Genomic DNA, 25,736 nt, shown 5'->3' with positions numbered 1-25,736 from the left:
TTTATATATTCTAGCTTTTTACATTTTTCTGTGTGTGCCTCCTGGAGTACGTGCTGTTCTGGGCTATAGATGTTTTATGAAGAATTTGTATTTTTCTTACCAGGTTGGATGCAGAGGTTTGCTTGTGTTTGTTTGTTTTTTGTTTTTACATTCCACTCCAAACTGATCAGAATTTAATTTTGAAAATTGCAATTGGGTAAAAGGAAATTTTTATTTTGTTTCCACAGAATCTAAAATCCATCTTAAATTATGAAAACCTACAGGCAGAAGGAAAAAGCGGGCACCAAGCCTCAGGAGGGTGCCAAGGCTCCAGATGAAGCAAAGATTAAGGTAATCTGTGCTGCATTCTAAAGGATCCTTAGAGGAGCTGGCAGCCATACTATCTCAGGGAAAAAAAAACCAAATATATAAGTAGATAAATACTTGCTCTACTTGCATAACATACTGTATGTATTGCACTGTCCACGTTATGATTCCTGTGAATTTTATAAAGGAAAAGTAAAGACTCCTATTCTAGACAGTTTCCATATTTACTGTGGCTATTTTAAAGCCAGTTGAAATGTAATACCCGCTCTTAAGCCCCATCTACACGATGGGACATTGCAGCGATCCGGCGGCTCGATTAGCCGCCGGATCGCCTCTTCCGCGTGCCCGCCGCGTCCCCGCTCACCGCGCATGCGCCGGCATCAATACCCGCTCGATTCCCGCGCCGCGCATCTTCCGCTTGATTCCCTGCCATTGTCCCCTAGCGGGGAGCGAAGGGAATTGGTGGAAGCAAGATCCGTCCTGTCGGATCTTATCAATCGAGCCGCATTAGTGGCTCGATAAGGAGCATCGCGGCCGCATCTACGCGTGTAGATGCGGCTTTAGTCTCCTCTGCCTGATTTACCTGCCCTTTACTATAAAAAGTGCATTGTTTCAGCCTGAGAAATTTTGGCCAATCAGAGAGGAACAGAGGTGTGGGAGGGGAAAACAGGAGGGAAAGAGGCTTCCACCAATCAACCTGCATTAGTTAAGTCTGAGGGGAAGTAGAGAAGCAATAAAAGACAACCCAGCATGCCCTGCAACTTCTCTTTTGTGTACCAAATTTTCTGTGTACCAAATAAGTCATGTAAACTGGCTAATAATTTATTAACAAGAAAAGTAATAGTGATTTTAACTTTTGGATTGCCTGATTTAACATCCTTATTACTTGTTTACCAGATACAAATATTTTTTTTTTTTTTTTTTTTTTTTTTATGCCCGACAGTTACTCTTTTTAAATATCAAGTTCAGGTAGACACAAAGGACATCAACAGAAATTTCTGTACGTTTGATTTATGAGCTGCTACATAATATCAACTTTCTCCCTAGTGCCTCCATTGTTACCTGGTCCAAGTCTCTGCACTTCTGAAGCCAGTTCTGTGTACTTTTTATTTATTTTTATTTATTTTTTTCAACCTTCTGTGACTGCCATCTTATAAGGAAACTTCCTGTTTAATATTAAAGAGAACCCAAGGTGGGATTTAATTATATTAGTGGGGCACAGAGGCTGGTTGTGCACACTATCACCAGCCTCTGTTGCCCTATGGTGTGCCCCCAGGGCCCCCCTGCGATCTGCTGTCCCCTCCGCTGTGCTAGCGACACGCAGCGTGTACCAGCACAATGTTTACCTATGCGTGTCTGTCAGCGCCGCTCCCTGCCTCCTCTGTATCGGCGCTACCCGCCCGCGTCCCTTCCCTCCAATCAGCGGGAGGGAAGGGACGCGGGTAGCACCGATGCGGGGGAGCGGCGCTAACAGACACCGCATAGGTAAACATTGTGCTGGCGACACGCTGCGTGTCGCTAGCACGGCGGAGGGGACAGCAGATCGCAGGGGGGTCCTGGGGGCACACCATAGGGCAACAGAGGCTGGTGATAGTGTGCACAACCAGCCTCTGTGCCCCACTAATATAATTAAATCCCACCTCGGGTTCTCTTTAAGACTCAACCTTGCACTTGTGTTGCGCTATTCTTTTTGATACATGAATTATGAAACCAGTTTTAAAGTGTAATTGTCAGGCATAACATTAAAAAATCCTTTTTTTCTTATCTGGTATATGAGTAATAAGGATGGTAACCAGGCAATCAAAAAGTTAAAAATCACTCATATTTTTCTTCTCCATAAAACATCATTCCCCAGTTTCCCTGGCTCTTATTTGGTACATCTGCCGCACAAGGAAAGTTGAACATGACATAACGAATTCAGCCTAATTGGCTGAAGCCTCTTTCCCTCATGTTTCTCCTCCCACACCTCTGTTCTTCTCTGATTGGCCAATATTTCTCATGCTAAGACAATGCACTTTCTACTGCAGAGCTGGGTAGTCGTGTATGAAGACTGGGAGGAGTGTGGGCAATGATATTAGGGATGGTCACAGATATGAAAATTCTTCCGAGTTGATGCAAATATGTGCAAATTGTTGTGCAAAAAAATATGCAGCTTGAAAATGGACCAATCTGTCTTACCCTGGGTTTAAATTGATTGGTTCATTTTCAAACTGCATACATTTGCATACAATTTTGCATAATTTTTAAGAATTTGCATCTTCTTGATCATCCCTAAATGATACAGAGTAATGGAGGAAATGTCAGGATTGGCTTCAAGATGGACACGAAGTGGAAAATCCAAGGATTTTTTTTTTTTAAATTATAGAAAAATCACTAAAATCAAAATATGGACAGCGCAATACCTATGTTATGCAAGTAGAGCAAGTATTTACTTGTGTTGTTGTTTTTGAAGTAGTATGGCTGACGGCTTTTATTTATTTATTTACCCATCTGCATCTCAGTTTAAAAAGTGTTGTGAAACATTGTTGAATCCCAGCCAGGGCACTATCTGCACAGAATTTGTATGTTCTCCCCATATCTGTGTGGATTTTTTACATTCATTCCAGTTTACCCCTACATCCTAAAAACCTACAGATAAGTTAATTGGCTTCACCGTAAATTGGTACTTGACTGTGATGGAGATGAGTATAGTAGGGATTAGATAGAGCCCCTCTGAGGGAGGGATGGTTAAGTGACTATATGCTCTGTCTGTACAGTGCTGTGGAAGCTGTTGACACTATTTGTAATACATAATGGCTATCATTCATGAAAGCAGTGCGGTAAAAAAAATCTGTGCGGGAGAATACCACATTCGGTAGTTTAGACTTCTGTGTGCTCGTTCATAAAAATGTTTACAGTTGCGATACAAGTTCAGTATTTTCCCGAACTAGGAAGGCGGTAGGCTGGCGGTATGTTTGTGTAACATAAGCTGCCTGAATTTGATACATTTTCTCCTCCAGAGACAGCGTTACTATAGAAGAGGCAGCCCCAGCTTTACACGTGCATTTTTTTTAAAAACTGCCTCTCCTTGCCCTGAATCTGCCGGAATCCGTCTATTAGGGCCCGTGTCCACTTGTGCGGTGTGAATCGCCGCGGTAAAAATTCGCATGCGGATGTGAATTTCGCATGCGGGTGTATGCGAATTTTCGTGCGAATTCGCATGAAAATTCGCATGAATGACGCTGTATGCGAATTTAACCATGGCAGTGCCGGTGTGCATTTCCATTGATTTCCATGCAAATTCGCATGAAAATTTGCATACCAAAGCCGCAGGCGATTTCCCTATTAAATACATCAGCGGCGATTCGCATGCATTCCACACGCAGGCAAATTCTGAGGGCTCTGCCGTGCAGAAAAATCCTGCACAGAAAAACGCTCAGGAAACAGGCCCATCCACTTGTATTGGCTGTGCGAATCTGCATGCAGGAAACGCATGCAGATTCACGATAGTGGAAACGGGCCCTAAGTCTTTCTAAACAATCTATTTTATTGCCACAACTTAGAGGAAGTTCAAAAAAATGTTACACATGCCGGCTTTCTGATGTGAAATATATCTGAAAACAGGTACCCAAGGGGTTAAAAAAAACACAGCCTTGGTATTCCAATGCCTTTTTTTGCTCTGCTCCGCTGCTGCTGCCTGGGAGGTCTGTCTCATTAGCTTAGCTGTTCTCCGCATGGTTATCGCACTTCAAAGGGAGCGGTAATCTCAGTGCTGACACCGCTTGCTCTAATCTTTATGAATTGATATATGATGACCTTTAACATAATCACCGCACATGGCGGTAATTTATCACTCTGCTCAGGATGTCAGCTTTTCATGCGGAAAACTGCCACAAACATGAATCCTCTAGAGACTGAAATCCTTGCCCATTCTTTGCAAAAGAGCTCCAGCTCAGTCAGATTAGATGGACAGGGTTTGTGAACACCAGTTTTCAGATCTTGCCACAGATTCTCGATTGGATTTAGATCTGCACTGACTGGGCCATTCTAACACATGGATGTTTTGTTTTAATCCATTCCATTGTTGCCCTGGCTTTATGTTTAGGGTCGTTGTCCTGCTGGAAGGTGAACCTCCACCCCAGTCTCAAGCCTTTTGCAGACTCCAAGAGGTTTTCTTCCAAGATTGCCCTGTATTTGGCTCCATCCATCTTCCCTTCAACTCTGATGAGCTTCCCTGTCCCTGCTGAAGAGAAGCACCCACAGAGCATGATGCTGCCACCACCATATTTGACAGTGGGGATGGTGTGTTCAGAGTGATGTGCAGTATTAGTTTTCCGCCACACATAGCATTTTACATTTTGGCCCAAAAATTCCATTTTGGTCTTATCTGACCAGAGCACCTTCTTCGACATGTTAGCTGTGTCCCCCACATGGCTTGTGGCAAACTGCAAATGGGACTTCTTATGCTTTTCTGTTAACAATGGCTTTCTTCTTGCCACTCTTCCATAAAGGCCAACTTTGTGCAGTGCACGACTAATAGTTGTGCTATGGACAGATTCCCCCACCTGAGCTGTAGATCTCTGCAGCTCGTCCAGAGTCACCATGGGCCTCTTGACTGCATTTCTGATCATTGCTCTCCTTGTTCGGCCTGTGAGTTTAGGTGGACGGCCTTGTCTTGGTAGGTTTACGGTTTTGCCATACTCCCATTTCTGAATGATCGCTTGAACAGTGCTCCGTGAGATGTTCAAGGCTTTGGACATCTTTTTGTAGCCTAAGCCTGCTTTAAATTTCTCAATAACTTTATCCCTGACCTGTTTGGTGTGTTTTTTGGACTTCCTGGTGTTGTTGCTCCCAATATTCTCTTAGACAACCTCTGAGGCCGTCGCAGAGCTGCTGGAATTTGTACTGACATTAGATTACACACAGGTGCACTCTATTTAGTCATTAGCACTCATCAGGCAATGTCTATGGGCAACAGACTGCACTCAGACCAAAGGGGGCTGAGTAATTACGCACGCCCCACTTTGCAGTTATTTATAAAAATGTTTGGAATCATGTATGATTTTCGTTCCACTTCTCACATGTACACTACTTTGTATTGGTCTTTCATGTGGAATTCTAATAAAATTGATTGTGGCAGTAATGTGACAGAATGTGGAAAACTTCAAGGGGGCCGAATACTTTTGCAAGCCACTGTGTGTGTGTGTATATATATTTATATATGTATATATTTATTTACACACCCCTTAAGGACTTTCTTTTTTTTTATGCATGTCAAAAAGGTATATTACTGTTATTTTTTAAATTATAGGCTTGTAATAAGTGTTGGATGCAAAACTGAAAGAATGCACCTTTATTTCCAAATAAAAATATCGGCGCCATACATTGTGATGGGGACAAAATTTAAACTGTGCAATAACCGGGACGAATGGGCAAATAAAATACATGGTTTTTAATTACGGTATTTACTGGGCTGCGATTAATAATGTTTAGAGTTTGTTCAAATTTTTTTTTCCTGCAAGACTTTTTTTTTAAAGGGGCACTATGGCGAAAAATTGTAAACTGTAAAACGTGCAAACATACAAATAAGTACTTTTTTTTTTTTTTTTTCCAGAGTAAAATGAGCCATAAATTACTTTTCTCCTATGTTGCTGTCACTTACAGTAGGTAGTAGAAATCTGACAGAAGCGACAGGTTTTGGACTAGTCCATCTTTTCATAGGGGATTCTCAGGGATTTATTATCAAAAGCACTGAGGGCTGGTGCACACCGAGCGGCTTTTTCAGCGTATCTGCAGCCGCTTGCGGCTGCGGATCCGCTTGGTCAATGTATCTCAATGGGGTGGTTCACACCAGAGCGGGAGGTGTTTTGCTGAAACGCATACTCCCGGGGTGAGGCATTTTTTGGATTGCGGATGAGTTTCTGCCTCAATGTTAAGTATAGGAAAAACGCAAACCCGCTCTCAAAAACGCCTGTTTAGAGCGGTTTTGCCGACGTTTTTGTTACAGCAGCTGTTCAGTAACCGCTTTACTGTAACAATATCTGAAATCTACTACACCAAAACCGCTACACAAAACCGCAAAACACTAGCTGAAACGCTACAGAAAAAAAGCGTTTCAAAATCTGCTAGCATTTTGCGGATCTGCTAGCGGGTTTTGGTGTGCACCGGGCCATAGTGAATGGCAGTTACTCTGTCCAACTGCCAAAAAAACTGTGTGGCGAGCAGGGAAGCTGGCCAGCATCATTGTTTAAAGCCTTTTCAGGGAATATCTTTATAAAGAATAAAAGCCTTGCTGAGAATCCCCTATGACGAGATGGACTAGTCCAAAACCTGTCGCTTCTGTCAGATGTCTACTACCTACTGTAAGTGACAGTAACATAGGAGAAAAGTAATTTATGGCTCATTTTGCTCTGGAAAAAACATACTGCTTATTTGTCTGTTTGCACATATTTTAAATTTCACAATTTTTCGCCATAGTGTCCCTTTAAGAACTTTTAAGCACTAAGAGATTACTAAGATAAGTTTAATGATGATTTTATTGGTACAATTATGATAAAGGTTTTGTATATATTTTTCTATAATTTGATTGATTTTTTTTTGTTCAATCGGATCACACCTGCTCACACATCTGTGTTTGGTACTAAGATAAGTTGTTTGCTTCTTTAGGCATTATTAGAGAGAACTGGATACAGTTTAGATGTAACAACTGGACAAAGGAAATATGGTGGTCCTCCTCCAGAATCCGTGGCCTCTTGTGCACAACCAGGCATTGGAACAGAGGTTTGTGTACATTTTCTACCCCCTTTAATGCTACTCAAGATGAATTTTGTTATATCCTCTTAATGTTTAAAATGTTAAACAGGTTTTTGTGGGCAAGGTACCCCGAGACCTCTATGAAGATGAGTTGGTGCCTCTCTTTGAGAAAGCAGGACCTATCTGGGATCTCCGACTAATGATGGATCCACTGACTGGGCAAAACAGAGGTTATGCCTTCATAACATTTTGCAACAAAGATTCGGCACAAGAGGCTGTTAAGTTGGTAAGTGCTAAGCTTTTCATACTACATTTGCAAGTTGATCTAAAGGTGCCCATACACTTATAGATTTGCAGCAGATTCAACCATCAGATTTCTGTCAAATGCCTTTCAGGCCGAATCTGACAGGAATGTATCTGATGTGTGCCACACAGTAGGAATCGTATTTCAATAGATTTCAGAATGAAATTTATTTGAAATTCGATCGAAATGCAGCGTTTCACCATTCGATCCAATGCAACTCTATGGGCCATCGATCGGCTGCCAGATTTTCTGCCCAGCCCGAACGATCAAACCGATCGAAATCAGCCAGAAATTGATCGTTCTGCTGCTCGATCATGCTTTCTGCTGCATCGAATTCTAGACGATTCGATTAAAATGGGCGAATCGGCCATCGATCGCTAAAATCGACCAGTGTATGGGCCCCTTCAGTGTTCTAAGATTCGCATCCCGCCGCAAGCTAAAGATAATCGGATTGCTCTGTCACAATGTAACAATTTCCTGTATGCTGTTATTTATTTAATTTAAAAGGAAATTCGCTTGATTGGGCTTTTTTTTTTTTTTACAAGCACACGCAAATGCACATGCGGTTTTTTTTTTGTTTGTTTTTTTTATTCAGCACAAATTCGCCTAGGTATAGTGGAAACGGGCCCATAAATGTTATGCCAACTTCTAATTCTGCTTTAAAGTGGACCTGAACTCTTGCACAGGACAGAAGGAAAACGTAGAGAAATGCACCCTGAATGTATTTAGAGAGTTTAGCCTGTTTAATTCCCCCTCATTTGTGTCTAATCACAAGTTGGAATTTGATCCTCCCCTGTGTCTTATAACTGCCTATGGCAGATGAGCCCATTTGAAAGCACAAGCTGTAAAAAATGTCTGCTTCCATGAATCAGGAAGTAGAAACTGCAAATATGTATTGTAGGATTTGTATGAGCTATAACAAATGCAGATTTTTTGTAAAGGTTATGCTTTTGTGTATCTTTTAGAGCAGAGGCATTCTGAGTTCAGGTCCCAAAAAAATCGTAATTCAGCAGGTATTAAGCAATTTAAAACCATTTCTGTAGACTTGTCAAGCTACTCACTTCATGTTAAATGCATACCTAAATAGAGGGAAGGCTCTGGATACAATAGAACCTTCCCAGTCCATCCCATTGTTTTTGCACCATCCCCGGTTGAAGTTTAGACCCGATTAGCTCTTTGGAACTACTGCTGTCCTGGAGTACTTCCGAAGACAAGCACTTCCATGCTGCATATTTTGTTCAGTAAAAACATTTTTTTTAAATACTGTATTTACAGAATTTAGATACATAAAACATGTTACTATTGAATCTGTTTTTCTGAGCTTCTCGTTTAGCAAGATTTATAAGCAGAAAGTGTCCCCTCTAAAATGTGAAAATCACAAATGTGCCTGGTGTCTGGCAATCCATGCGCAGCAGAAATATGTATTTAAAATGAACCTCCAGACTAAAAATCTATTCTGCAAGACACTAAAAAAGGCTTGGTGTTTCTTTAACAGTTTCACAGCATCAGAACTTTGATTTTCTTACCAAAGCCTCATTTTTAGTTGCACAGAAGCTAAGCTCTGCCCCATCAAAGAAAACTGCCCTGACATTTTTCCCCTGATGCTGTGCAAAGCATGATGGGATTTCTGATGTTGTAGTTCCCGTTGCCTAGCAGCTGGGAGGGGTGATCAGGACACAGGACAGTTGGAACTGTGTCTCATGCTCCCTGTCACCTCCTTTCAACCAAGAAGATGGCTGCCCTCATGAAATCACAAACATTTGCCTGTTCTTTTAAGACAGGGTGGGTAAGAGATTATATTACCTATCTATTTGAATTAACATAACTAATGTAACTTAAAGGAGTTATCAGGGAAAATTTAATAAAACAAGTGCTACTTACCGGGGGCTTCCTCCAGCCCCAAGCTCCCAGCATGTCTCTCGCCGCAGCTCCGTCCCGGTCCCCGGCGATGACGTCCAGGTAGGCCTGTACGGCGCTTGCGCGAGCGGCGCTGTCAATCGCCGCCACGTGGACCGGGACGGAGCTGCAGCGAACGGCTGCGGGGAGAGCTGGGGCGAGGGACATGCTGGGAGCTTGGGGCTGGAGGAAGCCCCCAGTAATTAGCAATTATTTTATTAAATTTTCCCTGATAACTCCTTTAAGTTCCATTAGTTATGTTAATTCAAATAGATAGGTAATATAATCTCTTACCTTACTACTTTAATGACAGTATGTTAGTTTAGGCTTAAGTTCCTCTTTAAGTAGAAACAGTGCCTTATTGTCTATTACTCCAGGCTAGTAATTAAAAAAAAATTGTAAGGATTCTTTACCTTTTATTGTACAATATTTTCATTGTGGAGAAGTCACTGGTGATGTCTCTTGCATTTCTCTTTGTGAGTAAATAATACCAATGTCAGATCTGCCAAACCCCACAACATGCTTAGAACAAAATGAGCCACTCCTGCAAATCAGTTGTTTAGATTATATAGATATGCTTGAGAGTTTTTTTGCTTTAGCTGGACATGAGCTGCAAGAACAATTTATATAAAACTGCGTTGTACAGACATGTTAGGTACACTCGATCCAAATTTATTTATTTTTTTAGGTTTACCTGCCAGATCTGATCTGATCTTAATTTTGATCGATTTTCTAAACTATTTCCATAAGTGAACGGAAATCGATGAGAAAATCGATCGAAATTAAGAGCGAACATGTTGAAAAAAATTGACTTGGCAGGTTAATCGAACAGAAAATTGTATAGTGTGTACCTAGAAAAGATGTGTTGTGGAGGCTCCATTTGTCCGTCTTTTTACTTGTAAGTACCTGTGTATCTCTTATCTTGTTTACTGTTTTAAATTGAATGAGGTTTCAGCCTGTTCTATGGCTCATCAGAGGTATGTGTTCTTACATAATTCTTAAGCTGAGAAATCTTTGAATATATGCCTTGACATATTTTAGTGATTTGGGTATGTGTGGGCCTGAACAGGACATTTGCAGTCTCTTGTTCAGTTATCCTAGAAAATAACACATTTTTATTCCATTTTGAATTTAGCGTGCCTGGTGTTTACCTGTAAACGTGTTGCAAGTGCTAACATTCTTCATTTTGCTATGCTTTTCAGTGTGACAACTATGAAATACGCCCTGGCAAACACATTGGTGTGTGTGTTTCTGTAGCAAATAACAGGCTTTTTGTCGGATCCATACCCAAAAATAAGACAAAAGAAAATATTCTGGAGGAATTTAGTAAAGTTACAGGTACTACTTAAAACATAAACCCAAATACTACATATTACTGTATACTGATTTTTTTTTTATTTTTCTCTTATAAATAGCCAGCTCCACATTTACAAATGACTAGGGAAAGCATGTTGACTTGTCTCCTTTGACTTGCACTTTCTGTTCTATAACTGTTAATTGTGTAAATTATAGAAGGCCTAGTGGATGTGATCTTGTATCACCAACCCGATGATAAGAAGAAGAATCGTGGCTTTTGTTTCTTGGAATACGAGGACCACAAGAGCGCAGCACAAGCTAGACGTAGGCTGATGAGTGGGAAAGTGAAGGTTTGGGGAAATGCCGTGACTGTAGAGTGGGCAGATCCTGTAGAGGAGCCAGATCCTGAGATTATGGCAAAGGTAAGCATTACTATGTGTGTGCCAAATTCAAATTCAAAAGTCAGCAGTATTAACCTCCTTGCCGGTCTAATTAATCCGGCAAGGAGGCAGCGCAGCACTTTTTTTTTTTTTTTAACTCATGTAGCGAGCCCAGGGCTCGCTACATGATAGCCGCTGAGCGGCGGCATCCCCCCACCCACTCCGATCGCCTTCGGCGATCAGAGTAAGCAGGACATACCGTTCAGAACGGGATTTCCTGCAGGGCTTCCTCGGGCGGGATGACGTCACCGACGTCCTGGATGTCGTGACATCAGAGGGAATCCCGATCCGCCCCTTAGCGCTCCCTGGCACTTATTGGCCAGGCAGGGGGGGGGGGGGGGGGGCGGGCGGCGGCGATCACGTACTACACGCAGCTAGCAAAGTGCTAGCTGCGTGTAGGAAAAAAAAAAATATGCAAATCGGCCCAGCGGGGCCTGAGAAATCCTCCTGCGCAGGTTACACCGAACTGAGTTCGGGATAACCGGCAAGGAGGTTAAAAAAAAAAAAAAAAAAGACCAAGTGTACTGAAACTTTATAGACACAGATTTAGTTAAAGCGGATCCGAGATGAAAAACTATAACAAGTAACTTGTCTATATATCTGATCTAAAGTTTAGATGGTTTACACAGCAAATATAGCTGCAAACAGTTTTAATAGAATATGATTTATTCCTGTGATACAATGACAGCAGCCATGTTGTTTGTAAACATTACACAGAGGCAGGCTTATCTGTATCTTGAGCCATCAGTCTAATCCCATCTCCTCCTCCCCCCCCCCCCCCCTGCCTCTGAAATCAATGGCTAGTAACCTCTCCCTCCTCCTGCCCAGACTGAGCTCACATGAGCCCTTGCTACTGCCAAGGCTCTCTGAAAATCTGTGGGTGTGGCTTTTTTAGTTCATAGGGAATTAGAGTATTAAAACAAAAACAAAAAAGTATTTGGCTTGAGTAATGCCCTATAAACAATAGGAAAGGAACACAATTATGCAATGTGTAAAAGTTCACCTCGGATCCACTTTAATACAGATGCCATAGCTATCACAAACGGACCACTGTCTCGAAAATCTTAAAATGTATACATATACATGTATATATGTATATACATATAAGTACATTTCTTCCAGAGTAAATTGAGCCATAAATTACTTTTCTCCTATATTGCTGTCACTTACAGTAGATAGAAGAAATCTGACAAAACGAACAGATTTTGGACTAGCCCATCTCCTCGTGGGGGGAGGGGGGTCTCAGTGTTTTCTTTATTTTTTAAAAGCACTTAGTGAATGGCAGTTGCTCCTTCCTTCCAACTGCCAAAAAAGTGTACGGTGAGCAGGGAGGCTGGCCAGCATCTTTGTACAAATCTTTTTCAGGGAGTGTCTTTATAAAGAATAAAGGCCATGCTGAGAATCCCCTATGGAGAGATGGACTAACCCCAAACCTGGCGTTAATGTCAGAATTCTACTACCTACTGTAGGTGACAGCAACATAGGAGAAAATTAATGTATGGCTCATTTTACCCACCCTTTTTCCTATATATTTAAGCTTTGGTATCCATTAAAGATAATTAAGCAAGTAAACAAGTTCATATATTCTGTATTTTTAGAGATGGCCCGAACCTCCATTTTCAGTTTGCAATCCCCGAACGCAAACTCCCGCAAAAGTTTAGTTCGCGCGAACTTTCGCGAACCGCAATAGACTTCAATGGGGAGGCGAACTTTGAAAACTAGAAACATTTATGCTGGCCGGAAAAGATGTTTTAAGGGCAGAAATCACATTGAATGCTAAATTGCAGGCCTAAAGTGCTTTAAAACATCTTGCATGTGTATACATCAGGGAGTGTAATCAGAGTACTGCTTCACACCGACACACCAAACTTACAGTGTAACGCACCGCAAACAGCTATTTGTGTAGTGACGGCCGTGCTGGACTGGTGCGCACCATGGCCAGAGTGCAGGCCGTGGCGGTTTTCAAGCCTATATGGTCGCCGGGCCCCCCAAGACACTCATATAGTCATCGGTCATTGCTTCATTGTGATACGCAAGCCCCTTCACCGTGGCAAGGTAATGATCACAAAGGGGAATTGCCACATGTACATACCTTTTTGTTTTGTTGCTGCAGTGCAGCCAGAAAAATTAGGCAGGCATGTACACGCACCAGAAAAAGTAGTATAGCGGCCGCTGCGGCCTTAAAAATTCAGGAATACACCTGGAGTCCTGGACCCTTTTGGTGGTGGCGGAGAAGGCAGTCAAGCGGCCTGTGGGCAGAGGTGCTGTGTGGGGAGTGACTTAGTCATGGGGTAGGCAGTCACACGGCATGCAGGCAGAGATGCTGTGTTTGGGGACTGACTTATGCTTCATACACACTTGAGATAAAAGTCTTTGGAAAAGGCAAGATCACAGACCAATTTTACCCCATTCCATGTAGTATGAGAGCCATACTCTACACAGTCTATTCTATGGAGCTGCACTCCCCATCAGATAAAATCTTTGCAAGATGCTGCACACAAAGATGCCTGTACACACTCAAAAGATCATTATCTGCAAAAGATCTGTTCCTGCAAAATATCCATTCCTGCAAAACGCATTCATAGTCTATGAGATCTGCAGATCATCATACACACTTGGTTTAACAGACAATCATCTGCAGATCAGATCCACCAGGATGGATTTTCAGATCTGCAGATGATTGCCAGATATGCAGATGAAGTCTGTTAAACCAAGTGTGTATGATGATCTGCAGATCTCATAGACTATGAATGCATTTTGCAGGAATGGATATTTTGATCTTTTGAGTGTGTACGGGCATCTTTGTGTGCAGCATCTTGCAAAGATTTTATCTGATTGGGAGATCCGCTCCATAGAATAGACTGTGTAGAGTATGGCTCTCATACTACATGGAATGGGGTAAAATTGGTCTGTGATCTTGCCTTTTCCAAAGACTTTTAACTCAAGTGTGTATGAAGCATTAGTCTTCGTGTGGGCAGTAGCCCTCCGAGATCCATGCCTCATTCATTTTGATAAAAGTGAGGTACTGAACACTTTTGGGACTTAGGCGACTTCTCTTCTCAGTGACAATGCCTCCAGCTGCACTGAAGGTCCTTTCTGACAGAACGCTTAAGGCAGGGCAAGGCAGAAGTTGGATGGCAAATTGGGACAGCTCTGGCCACAGGTCAAGCCTGCGCACCCAGTAGTCCAAGGGTTCATCGCTGCTCAGTGTCTACATCCACTCTTAAAGCCAGGCAGTCGGCTACCTGCCGGTCCAGGCGTTGGTGGAGGGTGAATCCGGAAGGGCTAAGGCGAGGCGTTGGACTAAAGAATGTCTGCATGTCTGACATCACCGTGAGATCGCTGGAGCGTCCTGTCCTTGCCTGCGTGGACATGGGAGGAGGATTACTGGCAGCGGTACCTTCATTGCGTTGTGCTGTGATGTCACCCTTACATGCATTGTAAAGCATAGTTGCCAGCTTGTTCTGCAAGTGCTGCATCTTTTCTGCCTTCAGGTGAGTTGGTAACATGTCCGCCACTTTGTGCCTATACCAAGCCTAACCCCCCCCCCCCCCCCCCCCCGTGCTGCCGCAGGTGTTGAGGAAACATCTGGTTCTGATGATAATTGATCTCACAACGCTTCCTCCTGTAACTGTTCCTGTACGCTCCTCCACAGCTTGATCCACCACTCTACGCACGGCACGCTCCAGGAAGTAAGCATACGGGATCAAGTTGCTGATGGTGCCTTCACTGCGACTCACCAGGTTGGTCACCTCCTCAAACGGCCGCATGAGCCTGCATGCATTTCGCATGTGCCCAGTTGTTGGGCCAGAACATCCACATCCCCATCTCCCCAGAGTGTGTCCTTCTGTAGTTGTAGAGGTACTGGGTGACGGCTTTCTCCTGTTCTAGCAGGCGAGCGAACATGAGGGTCGAATTCCAGCGAGTCGGGCTATCGCAAATCGGGCGTCTCACCGGCAAGGTTTCTCCGCTGAATATCGGCAAAGTGTGCCATGGCCATGTAAGACCGTCTGAAATGCCCACACAACTTCCTGGCCTGCTTCAGGACGTCCTCTATGCCTGGGTACTTTGACACAAATCTTTTGAATGACTAGATTCAGCACATGTGCCATGCAGGGTACATGTGTCAGCTTTCCCAAATTCAAAGCGGAAATGAGATTGCTGCCATTGTCACACACCACGTTGCCGATCTCCAGCTGGTGTGGGGTCAGCCACTGAACCACCTGTTTAAGAGCAGCCAGGAGAGCTGTTTCAGTGTGACTCTCCGCTTTGAGGCAAGACATGTCTAAGATGGCCTGACACCGCCATTCCTGGCATGCAGCATAGGCCCTGGGGAGCTGGGACTGTGTAGCTGGAGAGATCGCAGCACCAGTAGAGTTAAACTGCCACTCAGCCGAGGAGGAGGAGGACAGCGAAGAGGCTGTAGCAGGAGGAGAGGAGGTGGCAGCAGGCCTGCATGCAAGTAATGGAGGTGTCACTAGGTCCGCTGCACAGCCACGTACTCCCTGCTTGCCAGCGGTCACCAGGTTGACCCAATGGGCTGTGCGAGTAATGTACCTGCCCTGACCATGCTTGACAGATCAGGCATCCGTGGTCAGATGGACCCTTGACCCAACACTGTGTGCCAGAGATCACACCACTTGCCTCTCAACTTCACGGTACAGTTTGGGTATCGCCTTTTTAGAGAAATAATTGCAGCCTGGTATCTTCCACTGCGCAGTGTCCCAATGGCCACAAATTTACAGAAGGCCTCAGAGTCCACCAGCTGGTATGGTAACAGCTGGCGAGCTAACAGTTCCGCCAAGCCAGCTGTCAGACGCCGGGCAAGGGGGTGACTGGCAGACATTGGCTTCTTCCGCTCAAAGATTTCCTTCAGACACCTGGCTGCTGTGGGCAGAGGAGCAGGAACCGCTCAAGGTCAGAGGCGGAGTGGAGGAGGAAGGCTGTGAAGGTGCAAGGCAGAAAGTGGCTGAAGATGCTGCACCTGAAGGAGGAAGAGAAGGAGGGTGTCTTTTGTGTGCTGCTTTTGCTCAGGTGCTCTTCCCATTGCAGTTTGTGCCTTCGTAAGGCAGTTGTGCCTACGTGGGTGTTGGCCTTTCCACGGCTCATTTATTGGAGGCAGAGAGAACAGATGGCATTGCTCTGATCTGAGGCAGACACATTAAAAAAATTTCCAAACCGCTGAGCCCTCCTGGGGTGATGGCTCTATGGTGGCATCAGCAGCTGACGTTGAAGGGCGTGTTGGCTGGCTGTCCATAGGTGGTGATACATGCCGCCGGACACTGCCACCAGCTGTTTCTGATGACGAGCTCCCCCTGCTTCTTTCAGGAACTCGTCTCCCCGTACTCCTCTGACTCTCCCCCTGTTCATCTCCTCTATTGGGAACCCACGTGGCATCCGTATCATCGTCGTCCTTATCCTGTCCAGCTTCGCTTGCCTCACACATCCAAAACTGCACCAACAGCAGGTACTTCATCATCCTCCTCCTCACACATAGTGTCGCCGCCTAACTCAGACATATGAGGTGGTGTTACTTGCTTAGGGCCTTCATCTGGTTGTAACAATAATGGCTGTGCATCAGTGATTTCCCCACCAAATAACTCCTGTGAAGTGTCAAATGCAGCGGATGTGGTGCTTGTAGTAGCGCTGGTGGCTGCGGAAGATGAGGTGTTCTGTGTTAGTCAACCACGTCCTGACAATATTGGGAGTTGATGGGACGTGCCTTCTTCTGAGCACTGTACTTTGGTCCAGGGCCGCACGAAATCACATCAGCACGACCTCTCACAGACCTGCCAGGTGGCCTTCCTCTGGGTCTGCCTCTACCTGTTTTGTCCGTTTTGTCCATAGCGGGGGGGGGGGGGGGAGGGGGATGAAGTGAAATGTATGCACTGACTAATACAATGTGCAGTCACAATGGTGCAGTTAACAGGTATGCACGGAGTGGTATATTACACTGCGTGCACTCATGTAGATGGGTGCACTGAACACAACCGGTAGGTATATGCAGTGATGTGTATTACAATGTGCACCTGTCACACACAGGTACCGGACAGGCACAGTGACACTGCCTGCACTCACGTAGGTAGGTGGGTGCACTGTGAACAGGTAGCTATATGCAGTGATGGGTATTATGTGCACCTGTCACACACGGACAGGTACCAGACAGGCACAGTGACACTGCGTGCGCTCACGTAGGTAGGTGGATGCACTGAAGTGAACAGGTAGGTATATGCAATGATAGGTATTACTAATCTGCACCTGGCACATTAGTAATTATACCACCAAGGGGCCAAAGGCCAGCTGTATATAATGCAAGTGGGCCACACACACAAAAAAAACCACAAGATTAGCTCTCAAAAGAGCTGTTGAGGGGGGGGGGGGGGGAGTGACGCTCCAGGAGTGAGTGTAGCCTGAATGGCTACAATGTGCCTGCTGACTGTGATGCACTATGGGGGTGAATCGAACTTCCGGAAAAGTTTGCGGTGAACCACGGAAGTTCGCCGGGAACCGTTTGCCGGCGAACCGTTCAGGCCATCTCTAATTTTAATTGCATATTGAGCCATCTTGCTGCATTTCAGATTAAAAAAACCTAACTATGTGGAGGATTGAGGGATTGGTTTCCCTGTATAACCAGTTTGTGTATACTTTGTAAATGTATGTGTACCATGTGTTGACAAACCGGGGTGTAGTGTGGTTTTCATATTGGCTAAATAAAATGGTACAATATTAAGATATTTTCATTTTTTTTTTTTTTTTTTTTGTCTAGGTCAAAGTTCTGTTTGTGAGGAACCTGTCTTCCACAGTGACGGAAGAAATACTGGAGAAAACCTTCTCAGCGTTTGGGAAGCTAGAGCGGGTGAAGAAGCTTAAGGATTATGCTTTTGTGCACTTTGAGGAGCGAGATTCCGCAGTCAGGGTGAGACCAATTATTGAATTGCACAAACCACTGTTAAGAGTGTTAAAGGAAATATTTCAGAAATGTTGCAGTTCTCTCGTTTGTTGCAATAAGGCATGTTTGCTCTGATTTCGCCGCTGTAAATGTATCAAAAATCCTTCAGATAGTATACATGTTGCTTTTTACGGTTTCAGTGCTTTGTCTTGTTTCTTCTGGATTGTCACTCCTATTTTTCTATAAAAGGCTATGGATGCAATGAATGGAACAGACTTGGAGGGCGAAGACATTGAGATAGTTTTGGCAAAACCCCCAGATAAGAAGAGAAAAGAGCGTCAGGCTGCTCGGCAAGCGTCTCGTGGACCAATGTGAGTGGGATGAATATTTCTGCAGCATAACATGTTTATCGATTAACAAAATCGCCAGCATTTATAGGGCTTCACAGAATGGGATAATAGGATACTGAAGCAAACAAAAATAAAAGGCAGTTACTAGGGAAGGCCATGGATCTCCTAGCCTTCCCGGACCCTTCTTAGTGTTCTTGTTCCACCAGCCCTGGGGCTCTATACTGTGCCTGCACTCGCGCATGTGCAGTACAGAGCTGCATGTCTTCAGAAGCACTCAAGGACGCAGGTGCTTTCTAAGTCATGTGAGGGCTGGAGGCGACAAATTTGAACAGTAGACAGTGGGGGAAAGAGGACTCTGAGAAGATGGGGCAGGCTTTGAGATACAGAGCTTTCCCTCTCCGTAGGCAAATATCTGCCTTTATTTTTTGTTCGCTTTAAGTTATGATTACTACTTCCAAGGCAGGATTGTAAAAGTGGATCTTTACGGTAAGATTATGAAATCTGCATTTGCTGGGTTCATTTTACTTTGCATAAAATACGTTTTATATCTGAATACAGATAGGTTGCATAGCTTGGCAGCTGTTACTGTGTGAAAAAGGTAATGGGCATGTGTAGATAAATGGGATAGAGGAACAGGATTTGAAATTATTTCATCCATCTTCTGCCTAATGATGCCCATTTAATGATACAATATCTTTTGTACGATTTTTGCCAAATCCTTATACAGGAAAGTCCCTGGGAATCCGGTATTTGTAGTATTGCCTGATGCCAGATAGATGTGCTTGCTGGTTGCTTGAACTGGTGCTAGAATAACCTCTCCTGCAGCTCCCAGCTGCTTTCCTGCATCCTCTGTGTATGGCTCCTGGCTTGTCACCCAGTGTTCTCCCCAGGCTCTTTTAGCCGGTGCTCCACCCAGCTAAAAGACCTTGCTGTCATCTGCTCACGTCCTCCGCTGTAAGCATAGTTCCTCACAGAAGAACTGGCCTTGCGTTCTCTCATCTCGTCCCACCCAGCTACTATTTCATGCCACCCGGCTGGAAAAAAATTCTGGGGAGAATACTATCACTTGCAACAAACACAATTGCTAACTTCCAGTCAGAGCAATATCCTGCCTCTATCTGGCCAGCAGACGCTTGTTAGCCAATCAGGTGCACTGTCATACACCCTTTGCCTGCTGTACCATACCTAGCAGGAATTACATAGATTAGCATTCAGGTGGGAGAATACTATCACCTGACATTCATCGGGTCAGGTGACTCACTGGGAGCCGTGCATGGGTGCCGAAAAGCTGCTGGGATCTGTAGGATGCGTTAAAGGCGGCACCCAGAGTATTGGTAAGTCTTGTTTTACAAAACACTAAAATTCCGGCTCGGTTATCCCCCCTCAGGCCGTTTAGTTGAGACTTCCGGATTCCCGAGTTCCGTTCCAGATAATGGGGACTTTGCTGAAGTAGATGGGTAAACTGAGTGAATATATTTTTTTTAAATCATATTTTAGGTAGTCCTTCATTTTACATAAAAATGGAAAGATTGTACAATAAAGTTTGTATCATTAGTGGGCCCCTTTACCTAGTTGTTATTGATAAACCCACATTAGCAAAACCTCCTTGTACCTATGCGATGGAAGTGTCAGTGTTCTCCCCAGAAATTTTTTCCAGCCGGGTGGCATGAAAAAGTAGCCGGGTGGGGTGCGACGGGGGAATTCAGGGCCGGTGCAACTCTGCTTACCGCACAGGATTAGGAGAAACTATGACACCCGATGCTTACCAAAATTAGCTGGCTGAAGCACTCCTCTAAAAGAGCCTGATAACACTGAATATTGGTGTTCTAGTTGCATTTCATACTAGGGGTGATTATTGCATTTAATAGGTCGGTTAATTTCATGTATCATACAACGGTGTTTGTTGCATTTCATAAAGGAGGGGTGGGGTAATTTTTGCTTTTCATATGGATGTTATTTGCTGCTGGGGTCGAGGGGTATTGCAGATAGTGTACAGGATCAGTCAGTATCATACTAAATTATCTGCAATACCGCTGCACCCCAGCAGCAAATAACATCCATATGAAATAACATGCATGTGAACTCTGCAAGCATCACTCCCCACCCACACTGCCCTTTCAAGCCACCTGCACACACCTTCAACACAGGATCTGTGCTCCATATTAAGGTTTTTGATCAGTGGGCTACTTTTTAACAGACTTTTCCCAATTACCAGAGCCAGATTTGTACTTTTTACTGCTCTATGCCAACTTTTTACAATTCTAAAGGCCCATACACACGTCGGATTTTTGCGAACGACCCGTCGTTTGAACGTTCCGTCGTTCGCACGTCAAATCCGGCGTGTGTACAGACTATCGTTCGGGTGATAAGACTGGTTTTCAGCGATCCGCCGGACGCACCCCGGATTTGACGTGCAAACGACGGAACGTTCAAACGACGGGTCGTTCGCAAAAATCCGACGTGTGTATGGGCCTTTAATCAAGTAAGGTATATCAGCACTTCTGACAGACAGCATTCAGCACCATCCTCCATGTCCAGCAAGTCAGCTTATCTAAATTGCAGCTGACTGCAGTCATCGTTTTTCCCAGGTCCCTTAGCTTGAAAGCTCTGCAGACTAAAATATATCAGATAAAAAGTGCTCCTGCTCATTAGTGGACACATAGATCTCATACCAGTGGAAGGATGATCAGAGTTCATGTGCAGTTCTCCCAGCATCAGAGCGGCTTGTGTTAAAGAGAAGCTGGAGAGGGGGGCGGGGCAGCAGAGCTCAATGCCTGCACTGCCTGATGTTATCTGTGCTCTGAGTCGGCCTCGGAGCTGTGTGGATTCGGAAGGGATGGGACGGGATGGGACTGGCTGCTGACATTCATGCAGCCAGCCCAGGACAGAGGGAACGCATTGGTTTCGCTGGGTGTGAGAGAATCTGCCCGCAGCTTCAGGCTTTCTCCACACAGAGAGCCCCCCTCTCCCCACACAACAGTAGTCTGCCTGCACTACCACACTAGATGTGTATCGGACAGCAGCCTCCACTAGCTGAGCTGCCTGCACGTTAACAGTAACACGTGTGAATGCATTGCAGACACAGGCAGCCAACAAGGTGGGGCGGACTAGCAGAGTAGAAACACAGTACTAGGGAGAAGCTGAGGCTGACACTCTCCACGAGGGACTAGGAACTCTGCTCACTCCCGCAGTATGCAGAGCATGGTCTCGCCCCTTACAACCTGCCCAGCCAATCACAGTACCCGGAGGAGGTTACACAGGCAGAGAAGCCTCCTGCACTGTGTAGCAGCGGCTTTCGCTATTGTTTGAGACGGCCACTGATGGAACGCAGTGAAGCGCTCATGGCTGCAGTTTTAAAGCACCATTTTTTTCTAGCACATGAGGCAGGAGAGCAGGTGGGCGGGAATTCAAAACAGCTGGGCGGCCCGCCCACTTAATTAGCCCTGGGGAGAACACTGAAGTGTGCCGTGATAACTACTGGTATCTGGTACATAAACCTTTCTTGTTTTGAAGTGCAAACATGTTTGTTTTTTTTTGTTTTTTTCTATTGCTGCCCTGTGACTCAATCTGGAAGAATTTCCTTCACTTTCTGTCCAGACAAGTGGAGAAATCGTCAGAGAGCCACCGTAGTGCTATTTTTGTAGAGTGAAGAGACGTTAGAATCCTCATTAACATCTTATTGTTGAGCTTAATCTCCTGTCCCTGTGACCACCGTCTTTAAATTATAACCTGCCAAGCTCCATAGAGGTCCCAGGGATTGGACACAGACTAAAAATAAGAAAAATCTGTTATGTAGGAAAAATTAAAAGGTTGTTTTAGCATATGTAAAAACCACATAGGACTCTTTTGTAGAAAGATGTACAGTTCACTAGCTTTATTTTAATATATTTTTGTTTAATGCCTTTAAACTTTGACTTTGTAATTACATGCAAATTAGCTACAAGGTATAGGATAACAAAAAATAACTATAGTGGAATATATTTTAATTCATGGGAATATGGTAAGAGCTCAGGTCAGCTCTGCAGAGTAGTCTTTCTATGTATTATTTTTAATCACATATGCCAGTGCCTGGGTATTTGTAGCAATCTGTTTGCCATGTTCTATAAGATAACCAAGATCAAACACTAAGGTAACTAAGTTTTAAAGGGTTAACACAATATATAGAAAACGTTTGATGGCATGTTTTGAAAAATCAAAAACTTTACATTGCTTATGCTGAAGTTACTTTTTTAAATTTAAATTAATGTTTATTGTGTATACATTTTTTTCTTACATGGTGACACTGCTTGCATGTGCTTATACCTGATTTATATTCATAGGTATGATGATTATTACTATTATCCCCCTCCTCGTATGCCTCCAGCAGGCAGAGGCAGGGGCCGTGGAGGCAGAGGAGGCTATGCCTATCCCCAAGATTACTATGGCTATGAAGATTACTATGATGATTATTATGCATTCGATTTCCATGACTACCGCGGTGGATATGATGACCCATTCTATGGTTATGATGATGCGTACCCTGTGCGTGGGCGAGGAGGAAGAGGTGGTAGAGGTGTACCTCCACCACCTAGAGGCAGAGCTGCTCCACCCCAGCGTGGGGGGCGATCCAATTTTATACAAAGGGGTTCTCCCATGGGCCCTCCTAGAGGATCCAGAGGTGGACGAGGTGGGCCTTCTCAACAGCCACAGCGAGGCCGAAATTCACGTGGTAACCGTGGAAGTAGAGGTGGGAATGTTGGTGGAAAAAGAAAGGCAGATGGGTACAGTCAGCCAGACTCCAAGCGCCGCCAAACCAACAATCAGCAGAATTGGGGAAGTCAGCCCATAGCCCAACAGCCACTGCAACAAGGTGGTGATTATACTGGTAACTATGGTTACAGTAATGACAACCAAGAGTTTTATCAGGATACTTATGGGCAACAGTGGAAATAGGAAAGGCTAAAATTACATTTTTTTTAATACTTTAAACACCATTTCATATATACATACCTAAAAACACACAGGCTACAGAAACATATTAACTCTTCTTAAGCCTTGTGTTTGTTCACTATAGTGTAAATAGCTTTCTTTTTTTTTTTTTTTTTTTTTTTTTTTTCCTTTTGGTTTGTAATTGGTGTCTACCAAGTATGTTTTTGTATGGTTATGGAAAGATTTGTTGGGGGAAGGTTATCGAAAAGCCCAGCTGCAAACAAGATGTGAGATCTGTGCTTAACAAAATTGTTATGCCACAGATTGCTAGACTGTGATTTTGTTTCTCTTTATTGCTGATATTTTAGTTTGAGTGATATCCTCTTCATTGGCATATTGTTGTATGCCAGTGATTTTATTGAGTTTTAGGTAATTTTTAGCAAGTTTAGGAATGTATTTTTGGGGGCAACTTGTAATATTCTTTTGTGCAAAATGTGTAGTTTCTTTTGGCTACTTGACCTTTAGCGAAGTTCAGCGGGAAAGTACAGCACAGACTCCTGTTAAGCATTGAGAAATCCTAGGATATGCAGTCCATGGCACAGCAAGTTTCATATGGACTTAATGGATTTACGCACCCAAACTGCACTGAAAGGGCAGGTGAACAGGTTTTTTTTTTTTTTTTTTAGAGATCTGTTAGATTTCTGCCATTTGAGCTTTCCTACCAACCAGTGAAAGTTTAATTTGGGTGAGCAGTAGGTCACGTACTGACAGCACAGGGGCCTTGGCACTCCACCCAACATAAAACCAACTTTTTACTTTGAATAATGTGTAAATGGTTAGTTTTTGGGGTTTTTAATGTCAAGTTTGTCCACATTTGGAAACTTAACTTCACATCTTGTCCCGTGGACCACTATGCCTTTTTAATGTGAGTCCTGGTGTGGTCAATTGAACAAAAAAGGACTGATTTGGGGGGAGGGGGGGGGGTTAACTCTTCTCTATTGATGGTCCTGTCTAGGAGAACTCATGGCAAAGCATTTGGTTTGTTTGATCTGCTAATGGGTTTGCAAAGCTCTGTTTTGCACTGATTATATATTTTTAAATAGATTTGCAAAGCTCTGATTTTTTTTCACTTCCTGCTTTATCACATGACCATCGGAGACGTGCATAGGTTTCACTTGACCAAATTGATCACATGCTTCTCCATGAGTTTTCCTAGACATGACCATCGCTACTTTTCTCTAATATACAAGAAATTCAAAATGAATGTTTACTCTGATTCTCTTGGAGAAATTTACCACTTCCTTTGTGGGCAGGAAGTGAGAGGAATTTACTAAATGTGGACCAAACGACCTAAAAAAAAATCCAGGCCCTTGTTTAAACTATCCAAAACTAAAATGCCTGGTTTTTACCTGAGTTTTGGCTTCAGTGAGCTGCGGGCTGCATAACACAGATGCCCATGTTCTCATATATTGAGATCGTGTCCTATGTTACTGAAGAACCTCTGTTTGTCATAGGATTAATGATGTACATATTTGTAAACACTAGAGCTCTTCTGTAGTTTTAATAGTTGTCTTTATAAACATTTTAAGGTTTTGTGTAACTATTTTGCATTCCTAGCTACAGGTTAACTTTATTTAGGTTACTTTTTGTTACAACTTCACATTTTTTGGAAGGGAAACATGTTCTACCAAATTGTTTGGTCATGGCTTAAGAAGCCTCTGCAGTTTGTTCTGTGACTGTATATTCAATATCCTTGTTCTTGTACAATTTCAATAAAACTAACCAAAAAAAGAAGAAAAAAAAACCTAAAAACCCACTGCAAACAACCACTCCATTTCCAAACATGGTTGTATACTATTAAAAACAGAAAAAAAAAATAAACAATTCTGAGTTGTGATTCTTACAACAAACACAATTGTGAGGGTGGACTGCATATGTGAGTGATCAAATACATTAAACAAGTGAAAATGCAAATTAAACTACCTACAGTAATCCTAGTGCTATGAACAGTTCATGTGACTTCAACAAATTACCAATGCTGTTGTAAATGCTACTTAACGTTAATAGAATACCAGGAAACTTCATGTTGTCAGTATGCGTTAGAATTTTTCTTAAACTGATGCTGAGGATTGGTTATGTATGACATACATGTATATTGCAAGTGTTCTTGAAAACCACATGGGGAAGTTTGAGTACAATATGGAAAGAATAGCATAGGTAGGACTCCCCTGCATTTTTTCTTAAATTTCTACTTTTAATTTACGTTTCACATTTCTTTGGACACTTAAAGTCTGAAGCCTTCCAAAATACCTTTTTTTGTATGCTGCAGGCTTCTTTGTTATTATAACCTAAGCTGATTCGCCGTGGGGATGCGGCAGAACGAGGTCTTCATCCCCCCCCCCCCCCCGAAATCTCCGGGGCAAGATTTGGGGCTCTTTCCGGGTAGAGGCAGAGCTGTGTGCCGTAGTTCTGCCTCTACTCGCGTCCAAACTGTGCTGATCACAGCCTCTCCCCGCCCCTCTGTCTTCTTTCACTGAGAGGGGCAGGGAGAGGTGGCAATCAGCGCTGATTGACTGTACTGGAGGCAGAGTTACTGCGCAAAACCTGAAAAGTCG

The 25,736-nt window shown here is 43.7% G+C and overlaps 1 protein-coding gene across 6 annotated transcripts in view; it reads left to right on the top strand.

The window, feature by feature from the left end:
• The window catches only part of LOC137546542 (heterogeneous nuclear ribonucleoprotein R), a 68,478-nt gene extending 42,975 nt beyond the window's left edge, over positions 1-25,503 (top strand). For all 6 annotated transcript variants that reach the window (XM_068269144.1, XM_068269142.1, XM_068269139.1 and 3 more), the window contains 8 exons: positions 228-330; positions 6,952-7,065; positions 7,148-7,324; positions 10,441-10,576; positions 10,751-10,956; positions 17,741-17,890; positions 18,113-18,234; positions 22,533-25,503. In XM_068269144.1, the coding sequence (XP_068125245.1) occupies positions 250-330; positions 6,952-7,065; positions 7,148-7,324; positions 10,441-10,576; positions 10,751-10,956; positions 17,741-17,890; positions 18,113-18,234; positions 22,533-23,145 (1,599 nt within the window). In that variant the 5' untranslated portion in view covers positions 228-249 and the 3' untranslated portion in view covers positions 23,146-25,503. The remainder of the gene's footprint in view (positions 1-227; positions 331-6,951; positions 7,066-7,147; positions 7,325-10,440; positions 10,577-10,750; positions 10,957-17,740; positions 17,891-18,112; positions 18,235-22,532) is intronic.
• Positions 25,504-25,736: the final 233 nt, after the last annotated feature.

This window comes from Hyperolius riggenbachi, chromosome 2 (genome assembly GCF_040937935.1).
Source record: "Hyperolius riggenbachi isolate aHypRig1 chromosome 2, aHypRig1.pri, whole genome shotgun sequence".
NCBI lineage: Eukaryota > Metazoa > Chordata > Amphibia > Anura > Hyperoliidae > Hyperolius > Hyperolius riggenbachi.
This window is presented reverse-complemented; position numbering and strand designations above follow the sequence as displayed.